The sequence below is a fragment of the Drosophila rhopaloa genome, unplaced genomic scaffold (assembly GCF_018152115.1).
Source record: "Drosophila rhopaloa isolate 14029-0021.01 unplaced genomic scaffold, ASM1815211v1 contig_115, whole genome shotgun sequence".
NCBI lineage: Eukaryota > Metazoa > Arthropoda > Insecta > Diptera > Drosophilidae > Drosophila > Drosophila rhopaloa.
The window spans coordinates 17,533,683-17,550,286 of record NW_025334990.1 but is presented as its reverse complement, the minus strand read 5'-3'; the positions used below and the strand labels follow the sequence as shown (position 1 = coordinate 17,550,286).

Below are 16,604 nucleotides of genomic sequence, written 5' to 3'. Positions count from 1 at the left end.
AAATATGTGATGACAATGACACCTCTGCATGTCCGAATCTCAGCAATTTACGACTTAATCTCTTAACCAGGCTAGGAACATATTTTGTCCTTTGTTCGCTGCCTTTTGGCATTCTCAAATGAACAGAGTGCAAAGCCAGCTTACCGTGCAGTTTATATCCGCTTAAACCATTTCATTATGGCGAGACAAAGGGCCAACTGACTTAGTTTGTTGGCCAGCCCAAACTAGAAAACAATGCAGTCGATGAAATTTCGATTGCTATGGGAAAAGGCTTTCCCAACACATGCCATTTAAGTTCAGCCAATAATGCTTCATTAGCTTGGGTGTTTCACAGCATAAAATCAAAAAACAAAGGGAAAATTGCCTGTCACATTCAAATGAAAGTTAATATTCCCTTTACATCTAGCACTCATCAAATAGCATCGCTTAAGCCTGAAAGTGAAGGAGCTCTTAGCCAATCCATCTGGTAAGTGGGTGTTCGTTTCCCTGTAGCCACAATCTTCCTGGCATCTGCTCCTTTCCCTTTCCCTCAGCATCTGGCCACAACAATACCCGCAAAATGGCAACAGATCCTGGGAAAAATATGGCCAACGAAAGGGCTGCTTCTCGACTAAGACGAGAAGTTAACGCTCATTTATCATCCGCCTGATTGATATTTCACAATTAATAATTGCTCGACGTTTGGGTTGATTGGCATAATGTGAAACTTCAATTTGGGCATTTTATCCTCCAGCAAATTGCATACAGTGGAAGTTATCGAACTTAAACTATTACTTTGAATGTGAAAAGTTTGAGTGAAGTTACTTCAGTTGCAGACTTTGCTTAATTAAAAACATTTACTTTAAAGGAATATTATTTGACTAATTATTACTTAAACTGATATTTATTTATAAAAAGTTTGTCTTGTGTTGAAGGAAATTGTGAAAATATATTTTTTAAGGAACATCAATTTGTTGAATGTTTAATCAGTAGACATTCTGTGTCAAAATGATAAGATATATATTAAATATTTAAATAATTTTAATTAGTATCAACCCAATGTATATATATAATATTTAAAATGCACTTGGTAAGGTTCAAGTTAATGAAAGTGACCCTAGAAAATCTTCCCCTATAAATAATTATAAATCATTATAAATGATGAACGTTCCATCGCAACTAGCAGCTCATTTCGACATCCATCGTGGCCCTCTTGAAGGTGCAAAATGCAGCAACTTACCACTTAATCCGGGCTTAAGTAGCCTCCCTTTCTTTCATTTTTCCCTCCCTTTCCCCTTTCCCCCTTCCGAAAGTGAAGCGTTGCCGCAGACCAGTTAAAATCCCGTCCAGATCCTGGCAGAAGCCGCAGTCGAAGCTGCAGGAAAAATCGAAAGCGCTGCCGCTCTTTGTCTTTTGTTTGCTGATTGCATTACGTCCTCGGGGCTTTTGGTAGATCTGCTGGAAAATACATACCTCTGTGTATGTAGAGCAAAAGTTTTAAATTAAAAGTCCAACGCCAGCTTATGGAACAGTTTATAGCCGCTTAAGCCGAAGGAAACCATACGGACTGGATGGAAATGGGATGTTGTATAAAATGGACGGGGGAGTGAAATGCGATGGAAAAATTTCATCTGCCTGGTCGAAACAATGCAATTAGCTGTTGACCAATGGCAGCAGGCATTGGCCATGGTCAACTATAGTTGGCTATTTTCTAATAGTGATTATCAGTGCCGCGATAAGGAAAGTCTAATCTATTGGCTCTACCCCTACTCACTCTCTTTGATTTGCAAATTTCACCAGAATTCTTGTGACGTCAAACAAATTTCTTGGGAATTTCTTTGCTTTTAATAAACACTTTTTCGTTGTTTGATTTCTCTTTTGCTCTTTTCGGGGACTTTTAAATGAGGTACACACGCCCACATATCAGGGTCTTTTGGGGAACGGAAAGTAAACTGTTGGGACATGTGTGTTTATATTGCTAATAACTTGACGTCTGCCTTTGTATTTGTCTTTGGCGAAATGAAATTAAATTCCTCGTGTCAGCCGGGGAACGTTTAGCCTCCATCCAGTGGGTGAAAAGTGAAAGGCGTCGGGGATGTGGGAAAGCAGCAGTCCTTGCCTGTCACAATCAGACTCGAAAGCCCCGGGTCCGGAATGTGTGTTTGTTTCAGCTTGTGGGGAGCGATATGTACCTACCACTCGTAACATAAACTAAAATAGAACTTTGATGTCAGGCGACAACAGCAACAGTTTGCTGACCACCGAGGGGCCACTGGAATAATGGCGGCCGGCGAGGATGGAGAGTCCTAATTAGTTTTTATTAGGATGCACATGTTGCTGCCGTTCGCTGGTCAGGTGCTTTCCACTTTCCGGTTTTCGAACTATACACTGGAAAAATGGGAAAAAACAAGTAAATAAATCAATGGAGTTTTCTTTATGCTGAACTGAAACATAAAAATTATTTCATGAAAATCGGTCAAAAAATAAAATGAAAAATTTGAATATAGATTTTATAAGAATTGAACTACATTTAGTAAAGTTATGGACTCTAGAATTCCAATTTTGGGTCACCTTTGAAGAAGTATCGGAAACTTGAAAATAACTAACATGAAAATGGGTCAAAAATTTGATCAACGTTAAAATGAAAATTTTTAAATGCAGATTTTTAGAGAATCAAAATACGAGTCTTTAGAGGTATGCGAATTTGGAATCGGATTATATTTGGAAAAGTTATGGACTCCACATGACCAATATTGGGCCACCTTTTTACAAGACATCGGAAACTTGGAATTATCAACATTAAAAAAGGTCAAAAATTTGATCAACGTTAAAATGAAAATTTTGAATGCAGATTTTTAGAGAATCAAAATACGAGTCTTTAAAGGTATGCCAATTTGGAATCGGATTATATTTGGAAAAGTTATGGACTCCACATGACCAATAGTGGGCAGCCTTTTTACAAGACATCGGAAACTTGAAAATAACTAACATGAAAATTGATCAAAAATTTGATCAACGTTAAAATGAAAATTTTGAATGCAGATTTTTAGAGAATCAAAATACGAGTCTTTAGAGGTATGCCAATTTGGAATCGGATTATATTTGGAAAAGTTATGGACTCCACATGACCAATATTAGGCCACCTTTTTACAAGACATCGGAAACTTGGAATTATCAACATGAAAATGGGTCAAAAATTTGATCAACGTTAAAATGAAAATTTTGAATGCAGATTTTTAGAGAATCAAAATACGAGTCTTTAGAGGTATGCGAATTTGGAATCGGATTATATTTGGAAAAGTTATGGACTCCACATGACCAATATTGGGCCACCTTTTTACAAGACATCGGAAACTTGGAATTATCAACATGAAAATGGGTCAAAAATTTGATCAACGTTAAAATGAAAATTTTGAATGCAGATTTTTAGAGAATCAAAATATGAGTCTTTAGAGGTAAGCCACTTTGCAATCGGAAAAAATTTGGAAAAGTGATGGACTCCACAAGTCCAATATTGGGCCAACTTTTTACAAGACATCGGAAACTTGAAAATAACTAACATGAAAATGGGTCAAAAATTTGATCAACGTTAAAATGAAAATTTTGAATGCAGATTTTTAGAGAATCAAAATACGAGTCTTTAGAGGTATGCCACTTTGCAATCGGAAAAAATTTGGAAAAGTGATGGACTCCACAAGTCCAATATTGGGCCACCTTTTTACAAGACATCGGAAACTTGAAAATAACTAACATGAAAATGGGTCAAAAATTTGATCAACGTTAAAATGAAAATTTTGAATGCAGATTTTTAGAGAATCAAAATACGAGTCTTTCGAGGTATGCCAATTTGGAATCTGATTATATTTGGAAAAGTTATGGACTCCACATGACCAATATTAGGCCACCTTTTTACAAGACATCGGAAACTTGGAATTATCAACATGAAAATGGGTCAAAAATTTGATCAACGTTAAAATGAAAATTTTGAATGCAGATTTTTAGAGAATCAAAATACGAGTCTTTAGAGGTATGCGAATTTGGAATCGGATTATATTTGGAAAAGTTATGGACTCCACATGACCAATATTGGGCCACCTTTTTACAAGACATCGGAAACTTGGAATTATCAACATGAAAATGGGTCAAAAATTTGATCAACGTTAAAATGAAAATTTTGAATGCAGATTTTTAGAGAATCAAAATATGAGTCTTTAGAGGTATGCCAATTTGGAATCGGATTATATTTGGAAATTTTGGACTCCACATGACCAATATTGGGCCACCTTTTTACAAGACATCGGAAACTTGGAATTATCAACATGAAAATGGGTCAAAAATTTGATCAACGTTAAAATGAAAATTTTGAATGCAGATTTTTAAAAAATCAAAATACGAGTCTTTAGAGGTATGCGAATTTGGAATCGGATTATATTTGGAAAAGTTATGGACTCCACATGACCAATATTGGGCCACCTTTTTACAAGACATCGGAAACTTGGAATTATCAACATGAAAAAGGTCAAAAGTTTGATCAACGTTAAAATGAAAATTTTGAATGCAGATTTTTAGAGAATCAAAATTTGAGTTTTTAGAGATAAGCCACTTTGCAATCGGAAAAAATTTGGAAAAGTTAAAGACTCCACAAGTCCAATGGTGGGTCATCTTTTTAAAAGACATCGGAAACTTGAAAATAACTAACATAAAAATGGGTCAAAAAAGGTTTCATCGTCAAAATGAAAAATTTGAATACAGATTTTTTAAGAATCGAACCACAAGTCTTTAGAAGTATTTTGATATCGGCTTAAATTTAGTAAAGTTATGGACTCTAGAAATCCAATTTTGGATCACCTTTAAAGTAGTCATATGAATCAAATTTTTGAATCCATATTTTCTAAAAGATTTCTAATATTTTTGACCAGTGTCCTGGCAACACAAGCGGCAACAGTCGCTTCCTCTTCGTGGCTTGGTGGCTGCCGGAACCGGAAACGGAAGTGGATGCGTGGGCGTTCGGGTCCAGTGCAGCAAATGCAACTGTTGCAAGCGCAAAATGCAACTGCAGGTGCAACAGATGCAGTGACCTTTGCAGCATGGGTGTGCGGGAGTGGGCAAGAGTGGTTTTAAGTGCAAAACGCATCATGTGGTTAATGCACTTTAATTGCCGCCGGCCATCCCAAACTATCCTGGTTGCAATGGTGGCCCCTGCAACACTGGAACCACAGCCACCCACTGCAGCATCACCACCTGCCCCGTGCGCACCATTTAACTTGATTAAAGTTCGCATTTGGATAACTTTGAGGCACTTCTAAGCTGTAACAAAGGCGGAGCGCAGCACTAAAACGTAATATCCACCAGTAAAATCAACTGGAAAACCCCGGCCAGCCACTAAATCTACGACACACAAAGGAAATGTTACGGCTCAGCCTCTCTCGCTCACTCGCCATCGCACCATCTCGCTCTCTTCCGACAATTCCCCAACGTGCAATGAAAGCGTTAATAAATTTCATGAGTCCTCGCATAAAAACTTCCGCCCACCTTCGCCGGCGACCCGCTTTTCTCGCTTTGAAATGCAAATTTCGGATCCTGCGCTTTGTCGTCCCCCTCCCTCGTGAAAAATGTAAATCACATTCACAATCAGATTAAATCTCAATAAGCATTGGACTAAAATTCAAATGCCATTTTGCCATTAGACCGCACAAATATTGCCACAGAAATCAAGGCCCCTCTACAAAAGTTACCCGCAGCGTTGGTCCCTCTCACAATTTTCCTCCGACTTTTCCACACACATATGGCGCAGCGGGAGAGTTTTCCCCCTCTCTGCCCCTTTTTGTTGTTGCTAGTATTTATTTAAAAACATGGCACCAAATGCGGAGCAACACGAAAATGTTGCATTGAATTAACATTTAGAGAACACAAAAAAAGTGCCGTGTTCAGCAAACAACAAGAACTGAGCTACATGTTACACATTTTTAATGTTCTCTGATGGCGCTTCGAAAAAAATAATAATGCAAACTAAAAATAAATGAATGCAAATATTTAACAATGGAATAAAGTGTTGGCAGGAGAAAGTTTTCCCCGGGAAATTTGCATAAAAAACTTATTACGCATTCACCTTTGGGGGTAAAATTTACAACTATCACCGTAGAGAGCTCTTTAAAACAGCTTAAGAGTGGGGCAAAAAACACATATTTAAATGAAGCACATATCAAGTGATTGGGTATAAACTTATTAAGTGATGCGTGAATCAAAATGTTTAAAAATATATACCTGAATCACAAAAGCTGCTTCAGTCAATTACAGATATTTGTACTATGTCTGCATTTTATCAAACAAATTTATATTTCTTAAGCAAAATATTAGCCTAAATTAGTTTCTAAAAATCAAAGCTGTAGCCTCGACTTTTTCTCAAATAATTGTTGATTTCATTTGTATGTATTTTAATAACAAAATAAATTAAATAGAGTTCTCTTAAAAATAGTTGCAGCTTTATTGATTTTCTTTTGTTGACCTCTATTGTTTATTTATCTTTGAGTATAAATCAAATGTTTGTTAGTTTTAATTCCAATTTGACCTTGAAAAGTGGATTAGGCCAATTCAAGTTTATTTTTTCTTGTTGATGATGTCTTTCAATACATTTTCAAAATAATATTTGTGGCTGTTATTATATGCATTACAATATTTTATTTCTTTATCACAACCTGAATTTAATCTACAATTTTTAAAGAGCCTTGAATCTTTATTTAATGTTTAAATATCTGATGAATTTATTTAAAATAAATATCCCACCTTGAAGAGCCCCCACCATCTGCTGGTTTTTCTGTCCAATGCTCTTTTTCCGGATGCACTCTTAAAATTAAAACTGCCATTGTGCGTGACTGTCTAGACCCCGCATTTATTTGCCAGTCGAGCTGCAGTAAACAAAAGAGATGACAGCGGCATTCAGCCTTTGCCTTTGCATTAACAACAACGGCGGCAAACAATGCGCAACAATATCCATCCTTACCAGTCTGTCGTGCACTGTACGCAGTCATTCCATTTTTAATGACGCCAGTCAACAAACGGAGGTGGAGGCCCACCATCCACCATTCCGTTCTCGTATTTAAAGCGACACTCGAGCCGCTTCCCTCATAACTCGCATAAATCATTGCTCTTTTCGGGCCTGTGTAATGAAAGTGCTTAACAGCTACTCGAGATCTGAACAGGGCCAGAAGCTGGGACTGAAGCTGAAGCAGAAACAGAAGCCGCAGTGTAAAGCCACTTCAAGCGCATTACATGACTTGCCACTCCACGGACTCGGATCCGGAGGAACAAGAGTCAATCCGCAGAAGGAGTGGGAGCCATCATCCAGCCGAAATGATATGACACCGGCAGCGACATCCCAATCTGATTCGAGGGAGAACAGGAACCATGACTTGTGGCTTACCTTGGTGACTGTCAGGACAAATAAAACGACTGCCCACATTCAAATTAGCACTTGTCGCCCGTTAAATCTTTCTCCCGGGAAGTTCCACTGGAGCAGATGCGCCTGGCAGCCAGGCCACTTGAAAAAATCGCTCTGAACTCTTGGGTGTTCTTTATAAATTTAAGGCATTTAAAGCATAATCCAAAAAAAAATTAATTTTTTGCTGCCTGCTTTTAATTTTATTGGATATCAAGCATGATTGATTGACTTGCATTCATTAATTTAAAATTCTATTAAGTCTTTTATATCATTAAAAAATGTAGAAAGACAAAAATGGTGTTTTGATAAGAAACAATCGTGATAACTTTGTTTTTAATATTTTTAGATGTTGTTAAGTTGTTGAGCTTTTTTTAAGATTGATTGCTTTTTCCGGGAAAAATGTTTTTGAATCGCAGACAGTCATTCATAATTATTTCAGCGATTTTTATTGTGAAACTAATTAACTATTATTAGCTTTAAATTTTCTCAGAGGGATGTTTTCTATTCAAAGCTTTTAATTCGATATGTTGTCTTTCATTCGATTATATAATCAAGGTAAATGAATCCAATGTCTATGTTTTCAGTGCAGAACCACCAAAAGTTGGCTGAGCCACCGACCTGCCTGCACTTTATGCTTTTGATAAATCGTTCGAGTTGCGACGAAGGTGTTTTTGAACAATGTCTCAGCTTATAAATCTTGTTTGGTCTATCGCAAGACGTATGTGGAGCCGGGGATTTCCTTTTTTCCCCTGGGCGATGTGTGTTTTTGATAAATACACGGCTGAATCTTTTTTAATACTTTTCTCGAAAGATTCTCGGCATAAAAAATGAGGCTACTTACAGGTATGCACGACTCGAGTGCGTGTATCGCTAATTAGATGATAGTATATTTGTTGGCCCAACGGCTGTTTATTTTTTTTAATTGTCGACAGTGTTAGATCGATACACAAATGCGGTTTGCGCAGCCAGTTGATAACTGAATTCATGGAAATTGGGTTTTTACTTTCAATGACCTTAGCCACAAACAAATTTAGTTATCAGCCTTGGCTCTATCAGTTCTGGGAACTGGTATGGAGTTCTGAGAATGGGCAAACGTGAGCCAGCTGAATTATGTACTTGTAATCGGTAGATTAAAATCTGTTCTTGAGTGGCTCTTTCAGGTGATCGCGTAAATCACTGGCTCCACAGGGAGCTGCCAGATTGTCGAACGCCATGATTAAGTAAAACCGAAATAAAGTCTTATATCATAAACGGTTCAGATAAGACCTTGCCCAGATTGTCAGACATTCAGACCCCAGAACAGGGTGCGCTCACTTATCAGACGACATGGAATTTAATTGGAGTGCCTTTTAACCTGGCAACCAGCTATCTTAGCCTCTTTGGATATGAGTCTTAGCCCGGCAGGAAGACAATTAGATGAACATTTGCCATGTCTTCTTGTTTGCTTTTATCTAATCGCAGTGCATTGCCAATTACTGGTTAATTTTAGGCACTGTTCGATCTTCTAACGCGGAGGCTGAAGTATAAAAGGCCCTGTAGTCCCACAGAATCACTACTTTGAAAGTATTTGAAGATTCGAAGATGCAGCTATTCACTCAAGTTATTCTGTTGGCCGTGGCCCTCATCAGTGTGAGTGTTTTCAAATTGATTTTATTACAACATTAGATTTACCAAGAAAAACGTCTAAAATACCCAAATGTCATAACGTTTACATTTTTAACTTCTTAGAAAGGACAAGTGCTTTTTATCAAAACAATTTTTCTGGCTCGTGTCAACTGCTATCAAATTGTTTATTTTTCTCACACAAATATATTTATTGTATAACACTTAGACCGCAGGGGTATCTTTTTTCACAAAAATAAACTTACAATGAGAGATAGGAAAGTAATCTAAAAATGCAAGTAAACAAGTTGGTTTTGCTTACAATGTCTATATTAAATTCGAATACGAATATATATAATTAATTCAGAACTTTCGTATGGATTGCCATAAATGGTGTTGAACATTCCAGGTCAGCGCCGTGCCGCCTTTTGGACAGGATGTGGGTCTGGAGCAGGTCCTTTTCCGCATGGTCTTGGGGGAATCTGAGGCCCGTGGCCTGACTCCGGCTGCCCAGACCTGTGCCAACAACTACCTGAACACCACCCAGAAGAATGCCGAGAAGCTGGCCAATGCCACCGATGCCTGCGAGCAGGTAGCCAATCGCACCAAGGTGGCCTACACCCAAACCAGCAACTCCACCGTGAGCCAAATCCGCCTCCAGCTGTTGACCCTGGAGCAGAACCTGCAACTCTGCCGCAACGAGACGGACGCGACCCTGTTCCTCAACTGCACTGTGTCCACTGTGAGTGTGTTTACTTTTCCGAGGCAAACTGTAGGGTTAATTCACATTTCCCCCCCAGTTCGACAGGAACCTGAATCTGCTGGACACCTCCAACTCGAAGGCTTACCAGGCACAGAGTCAGTTCACCTCGAACTCCACCCAGGTGACTGCCGAGAGGAACAACTGCATCAGCTCCGCCGTTAGCGAGGCCAAGGTGCAGTCCATCCAGACGGCCAACGACTTCGATTCCTGTGTGGCCAAGATCCCCGGCCAGCGGGAGATTCCCCAGCAGAAGGAGCAGCAGCAGCAGCAGCAGGTGAAGCCCGTCCAGGAGCCCAAGGAGCAGATCCCTGCCAAGCAGGAGAAGCCCCAGGAGCAGTTCGAGGATCTGCCTTTGGTCGACTAGAGATTAAAGAACTTTAATCAACAATAAATTGCTAAACTTCATAGAAAACAACTCCCTTTAAATGTTCTTACATTCCGGAATTATTTGTTGATTCTGTTCTTATGGTGAAAGTATCTATCGTTAAATTTTTCAGCAGTGAGACTACAATAAAATATATAGATAAAGCATAGGTCTATCCCGGGACTATTTCTTGATCAATTATTGTTTGGAAAAATTAATTTTTCCTGCAGAAAAAATAAAATTAAATATTTATAAAGTATTAGAATTCTGAACTGTAATTTGTTGTAGATCTTTTATAGTTTGGGAAACCCATAGTTCAATTTTCCAGCAGTAAGAGAATATATATTGCTTTCCAAAAATCCGATAACATACAATATTTCATGCCTTACTGATATCATTGAGTCCCATTAAGCCTAGTATTAATTGTATTATTTTACACAATCAATTTGTTGTTAAAATTTTGTGGGGTTTTACGTCTGATAGCTGAAGCCCAAAAGTTTCCCTTGTTTTGAATTGGCCATCGGGCCCATCGCGCCCATCAAGCCCTCGCCGAACATAAGTCACTGGAGTTTCCCAAGCCCCTCGAATGGTTACTCATCCAGCCGCCAGATTTTCTGCCACTTCACATCCAGTTCCGAATTCGCATGGCTTTTATCATGGTGACGGCACTGCGACCACTCATCGTTATCTCCAGTTCGACTGCTTAAGACTTATCACCTGCCCGCCTCCCCATTTGCTGATTGTGCTGGGCCCTCGAACAATTATAGATAAATTCAATTAATGAAGCCGGAATAAAAATAAAATGTAAAAAATCTAACTCGCGCCGCTTTAAAATGGTCACCTGCCAGCGAAGCCAATTCAGAAGCGACCCGAACCGCCGAAATGGAGGTTCTCTGCAAATTTTTAACAGTGTGCTTGCTGCTTGCCGGCGCTCAGGTGAGAATGCCGAAGCCCAAACCCTTGGAAGGTGGAGGGTGTACTCCAGAAAAGCAGCTTATATAATCCTCAATCCCCACATCCCTCAGGCCTTCACAAGAGCACAACCCGCCAAGGAGCTCTCCTGGCAGTCCCTGTTCTTCGATGCCGTGTCTGGAAACCTGCAGGAGCCCCAGGCTGATGAGCTCGTTAACCTGGAGGAGTGCACTGCCCTCTACACAGTGGACAACATCGAGATTCTGCTGACGGCTGGCTACAAGATTCGTCGTTGCAACAAAGTGGAAGCCAAGGATATCGAGAGATATCTGGAGCGTCAGGATGCCGTCTACACGAAGCACTCCTTTGAAAGGGAGTTGATTGGATGCTCATTCCAGGAATCGGAGCGCAGCACCCGCGATTGCTACGTTGATACCGTAAGTTCATATCTTATATTTAAGCTCCCGCAAAGCTAGAGCTAAACATACTCTCCCGAACAGGTCCTGAATCTGTTCAGCTCGGTGCGTCCCAACCGCTACGATCATCGTCGCCGAAGGGCCTGCATTCTCCGTGAGGTGGAGAAGGCGGCGGTCAAGCTGGACGCAGCCTCCATCGCACTGGCCAACTGCCTTGCCCAGTCGCAGCCGCAGCCACAGCCGCCCCAGAACAGCACCCTGCCCCCTCCGCCCCAGAACACCACCGCCGGCGGACCTGGCTGGAACTCCACCTACTGGCCCAATACGAACACCACCCCCAACTTCACCACACCCAACTTCAACACACCCAACTTCACCACCACCACTGCCATTCCTAACTGGAATTCCACTGAAGGTCCCTGGTGGGGAAACAATTCAACTCAAGGTCCGTGGGGAGGAAACAACTCCACTCAAGGTCCTTGGGGAAACACTACTACTGAGGGTCCTTGGTGGGGCAACAACTCCACTCAAGGTCCATGGGGAGGAAACAACTCCACTCAAGGTCCTTGGGGAGGAAACAACTCGACTCAAGGTCCCTGGTTAAGTACTACCACTCAAGGTCCTTGGTGGGGCAACAACTCGACTCAAGGTCCATGGGGAGGAAACAACTCGACTCAAGGTCCCTGGGGAAACACTACTACTGAGGGTCCTTGGTGGGGCAACAACTCCACTCAAGGTCCATGGGGAGGAAACAACTCCACTCAAGGTCCTTGGGGAGGAAACAACTCGACTCAAGGTCCCTGGGGAAACACTACTACTGAGGGTCCTTGGTGGGGCAACAACTCCACTCAAGGTCCATGGGGAGGAAACAACTCCACTCAAGGTCCTTGGGGAGGAAACAACTCGACTCAAGGTCCCTGGGGAAACACTACTACTGAGGGTCCTTGGTGGGGCAACAACTCCACTCAAGGTCCATGGGGAGGAAACAACTCGACTCAAGGTCCCTGGCTAAGTACTACCACTCAAGGTCCTTGGTGGGGCAACAACTCGACTCAAGGTCCCTGGGGAGGAAACAACTCCACTCAAGGTCCTTGGGGAGGAAACAACTCGACTCAAGGTCCCTGGTTAAGTACTACCACTCAAGGTCCTTGGTGGGGCAACAACTCGACTCAAGGTCCATGGGGAGGAAACAACTCCACTCAAGGTCCTTGGGGAGGAAACAACTCGACTCAAGGTCCCTGGTTAAGTACTACCACTCAAGGTCCTTGGTGGGGCAACAACTCGACTCAAGGTCCATGGGGAGGAAACAACTCCACTCAAGGTCCTTGGGGAGGAAACAACTCGACTCAAGGTCCCTGGTTAAGTACTACCACTCAAGGTCCTTGGTGGGGCAACAACTCCACTCAAGGTCCTTGGGGAGGAAACTCCACCCAGGGTCCATGGGGAGGAAACAACTCGACTCAAGGTCCCTGGGGAAACTCTACTACTGAGGGTCCTTGGTGGGGCAACAACTCCACTCAAGGTCCATGGGGAGGAAACAACTCCACTCAAGGTCCATGGGGAGGAAACAACTCGACTCAAGGTCCTTGGGGACGAAACTCCACCCAGGGTCCGTGGTGGACCAACTCGACCCAGGCACCCGGCTTGAACTCCACGGAAGCTCCGTGGTGGACCAACACAACTGCCAGCTGGAACAGCACCACTCTTCGCCCCAATGGCAACAGCACTCAAGGACCGTGGTTGGGAAACTCTACCCAGGGACCCTGGAACACCACTGAAGCTCCCTGGTGGAACAACAACAGCACTGCCGTCTGGAACACCACCACCGTCGACGACACCACTACCACCGAGGGGAACTGGTTCGATCACCTTCTGAACGAGATCGGAAACCTCTTCTAGACCCGTAAAGCCACGAGAAGCTCATCCCAACTCATGGGCGGGATGGACAATAGACTAAGCTCTGCGCCAGAAAATAAATAAACTTATCAGCATTGAAAAGCTTTTCTGATTATGCTCGACTGGCGACTGGCGGGCCAATCAATGCGGGCCGGTTGATAAGTTGATAAGCCATCTAATCCAATGGGAGGAAGGAGCGCCGCAAATTAGACGGAGACCACAGCCACCCACTGGGGCAGGGACTGATTAAGATTTATTAGCCAGCTGCGGAGACCACGTGTCGCAGACGGCTGGGTGGGTGGAAAATGATGGATTTCAGTGAGACGTCAGCAAAATATTGCCGATACTCCATGGACATGGCCTTGAGCCCTCGAAGTGGGCGGTTTTCAGGGGGCTCTTCGGTTTTGGCCCCTCAAAAAACCCGCATACATAACGAGCTCCGAAGCTCCATAATTAGTTAGGATCTAGCGACGGGGCTGCGGTAATGAGCTAGCTGGCTGCCTCTCTGTTGGACTGCCAGCTAAACCAATAAAATAATCATGGATTAAATAAGCGTTATTGGTGAGCAGACATCACAAGGGGCACTCCTCGAAGGGACTCGAGCCGCCGGCCAAAGGTTGAATAATTGCAGGGGGCTGACATTTGCATAACCTCCTGTCTGCCAACGGACCGTAGTGCCAGGATGGTGCCAAGGTGCTGCCCGGCGGGTTCTGTGGCTCGGCCACACAAAGGGAAGCTGACCTAAACAATGGAAGTATGCGCAAAACTTTTAACCTCAGCGCCAGTAGATAAATCAACCTGGATCATCACCCACAGCATTCGTTGTCAGCACACACCTTCATTGTGTGTCCTGCGAAGGGAAAATCCCCGCCAGACACAACAGCACTGAGCGAAAATCATCCTGTTCAAGTCTATAGAATTCCATCTAAATTATTAGCTCTTAAAGCACCACCCACACAAAATGTTAAGGTTAAGAATTATTGTCTTTTTATTTGGTTTATTTGGTATAGTGATTAAATAAAAAATTAGAGAAAATTATATATTTTTTCGTGACAAAATCAAGATTAGGTATTTGTTTGTTTTTTATAGCTTGTTCATTCTTGTTCTGTGATTTAATTCTCGTTTAAATAGCCCTATTTTTTTACAGTGTAGCTCTACACAATTGCATTGGTTCGCAGGACCTGCCAGTAACATTTACGCCGCTGGGAGTGTGTGTGCTCAAACATTTTCACCCACTGACCAGGGCATTGCAGCTATAAATTGCAGCAGGACCTTTGCGCGTGTGTGTGTGTGTATGTGTGAGTGTGTTTGCCCTGGTGTGTGGGTCAATATTTTTTCATGTTAATTCAACTTGCATGGGTGCGGCACACGGGGCGTATGTGTGATGGTGATGAGGCGAGGCGAGTCCTGGACTCCTGGAATGTAAATCAAGGCGGGCGCACATTTCGAATCCGAATCTGACTCCAGCCCTCCATTTCGCTTTAACTTTTCGCCCCGGACCGAGAAAAGTTTTAATGGAAATGCTCGAAATTAAGTGATCAATTAACATTAATTGCCGAATGCAGGGCGAAACTTCATAAAAATGTCGGCCCTAGGTGATTAGATTAAAGACAAAGGATTGACCCTTTGGAAATCAAAAGTTTCCACGGCCAGCGCCCAAAACATAACACTAACACTAAACCCAGCGATGAGCGTTACGATGTTCTCTGCTAAATTGCCAATTAAGAATTTTAACGATACTGCCCGAGAAGACCGAGAAGATGGCAAACTTGAAATTAGTAAGTCATTAAAGTGCGACCCGTCCAGGCAAAAAAGAGCATCCTGTCGCGGACTCCTTAAAGGACAAGAAAAGGGGCGAAAAAGGTGAGAGAGGGGCGTGGCCCTTGTGGGAGACACAGCAGCTGACAGGCTGACGTTTGGGTAACTAATAGGCCTTATTTGCATGTTAATTGCTCTTGACTAAGTCAACACCAACAGGAGCATCAGCAGCAGCCGCATCAGCGAGGGTAAACGATGGCATAAAAGTATTATAATAACAGTAGAACAATTTCCCGAGCAACAAGAATAATGAGCAGGGAAAAAGCTGAGGACCCAGGCCGAGGAGTTGAAAACAAACCCACGTTTTGCATTAATTTTCGCGCAGCAGTGTCGCTGAAAAGTAGGCAACACTCATCTAATGAACCCATTAAATTTACCAGCCACATGAAATTATGCTGCCATTTTTGGAACCACACCACACAACCACATTGTAACCCGACATCGACGTCTCTCTGTGCCGAATAAATCGCTGGCGTCACATTCCCTGATTTTGGCCATAATTGTTTGTACTTCGTTTTTCAGCTCACATGCTGAGCAGCACTCGTATTTCACAGTCAGTCCGCAAACTATTTGCCTAATGACAACACATAAAGCAGCGCGCCACAGTTTCCACAAACGCAAATAAATAAATACTTTTTCTTTTGCCGCTTGCGTTTGCCATTTATTTTAATTTCATTTTTAGAATCTGCATATGCATGTGTTTTGCGGTTCTTTCGGGAGGGGCGGGGTAGTGCACAAAATGGAGGGAAAGCGGATATAACAATTTCTCTAACTAACGCCATCAGCAGATAAACTAACAACTGAAACTTTGGCGAATATGCGAAATTATGCAAAACTTCTGGCCAAGCTTAGCATCGCTGTATATTTTGCCTAGCCCGAAAATAAATATACTCTGGAAAAGTATATTGAACTATAAAACATTTTATATATATATTTATAATTTTTAATATAACTACAAATCAGTAATGAGAAAAATATATTGTTGTTGTTACACTAGATTGTTATCAGTATATGTTGTTTATTAAAATATCAAAAATAATATTTATTTGCGATCCAAAACAAAACGAATCTGGCATTTTATTCAGAAGTAAAATGAAATAATATTTTTTCTGTTTATAAAATATATTACCGAATGACAATCAATTGTTATGAATTTATTTTTTTGTTTCGGAAATACCCTCCTTTAAAATAAAGTATGCCCATACAGTGAAAAATTGGTTTAGCTGGAAAAGCTCATTTGAACCGTGGAAATTCACCAGTAAGCCTGAATAATTTATAAATTATTCTTTTTATCCACCAACTAATGTTCTCGAATTTAATTACACATTATGATAACGACGAGTCCCTTAATCTAATTATATTATTTTGACAACTGAATGAAAACGCATGCATTCACTGAAAATCAGACGCGAAAAA

The 16,604-nt window shown here is 41.6% G+C and overlaps 2 protein-coding genes across 10 annotated transcripts; both read left to right on the top strand.

Annotated features, from left to right (window-relative positions):
• Window positions 1-8,986: 8,986 nt before the first annotated feature.
• On the top strand, window positions 8,987-10,197 carry LOC108049332. The gene is made up of 3 exons (XM_017130473.1): window positions 8,987-9,046; window positions 9,429-9,761; window positions 9,820-10,197. The coding sequence occupies exons 1-3, from the start codon at window positions 8,999-9,001 to the stop codon at window positions 10,144-10,146; spliced, it is 708 nt and encodes a 235-aa protein (XP_016985962.1). The 5' UTR covers window positions 8,987-8,998; the 3' UTR covers window positions 10,147-10,197.
• A 796-nt stretch (window positions 10,198-10,993) lies between these two features.
• On the top strand, window positions 10,994-13,472 carry LOC108049366 (bifunctional endo-1,4-beta-xylanase XylA). 9 transcript variants are annotated; one of them, XM_044462003.1, is made up of 4 exons: window positions 10,994-11,082; window positions 11,172-11,495; window positions 11,559-12,066; window positions 12,154-13,472. In XM_044462003.1, the coding sequence occupies exons 1-4, from the start codon at window positions 11,029-11,031 to the stop codon at window positions 13,371-13,373; spliced, it is 2,106 nt and encodes a 701-aa protein (XP_044317938.1). In that variant the 5' UTR covers window positions 10,994-11,028; the 3' UTR covers window positions 13,374-13,472. The 9 variants fall into 9 exon arrangements, with proteins under 9 accessions (XP_044317938.1, XP_044317944.1, XP_044317943.1 ...); XM_044462009.1 differs by having other exon boundaries at window positions 11,559-12,357; window positions 13,027-13,472; XM_044462008.1 differs by having other exon boundaries at window positions 11,559-12,357; window positions 12,997-13,472.
• The last annotated feature ends 3,132 nt before the right edge of the window (window positions 13,473-16,604 follow it).

Coding starts and splice junctions, on each gene's coding strand:
- LOC108049332 (XM_017130473.1), top strand. CDS start 8,999: ATGCAGCTATTCACTCAAGTTATTCTGTTGGCCGTGGCCCTCATCAGT. Junction 9,047..9,428: donor TGGCCGTGGCCCTCATCAGT/GTGAGTGTTTTC, acceptor TGAACATTCCAG/GTCAGCGCCGTGCCGCCTTT. Junction 9,762..9,819: donor TCAACTGCACTGTGTCCACT/GTGAGTGTGTTT, acceptor TTTCCCCCCCAG/TTCGACAGGAACCTGAATCT.
- LOC108049366 (XM_017130521.2), top strand. CDS start 11,029: ATGGAGGTTCTCTGCAAATTTTTAACAGTGTGCTTGCTGCTTGCCGGC. Junction 11,083..11,171: donor TGCTGCTTGCCGGCGCTCAG/GTGAGAATGCCG, acceptor CACATCCCTCAG/GCCTTCACAAGAGCACAACC. Junction 11,496..11,558: donor GCGATTGCTACGTTGATACC/GTAAGTTCATAT, acceptor TCTCCCGAACAG/GTCCTGAATCTGTTCAGCTC.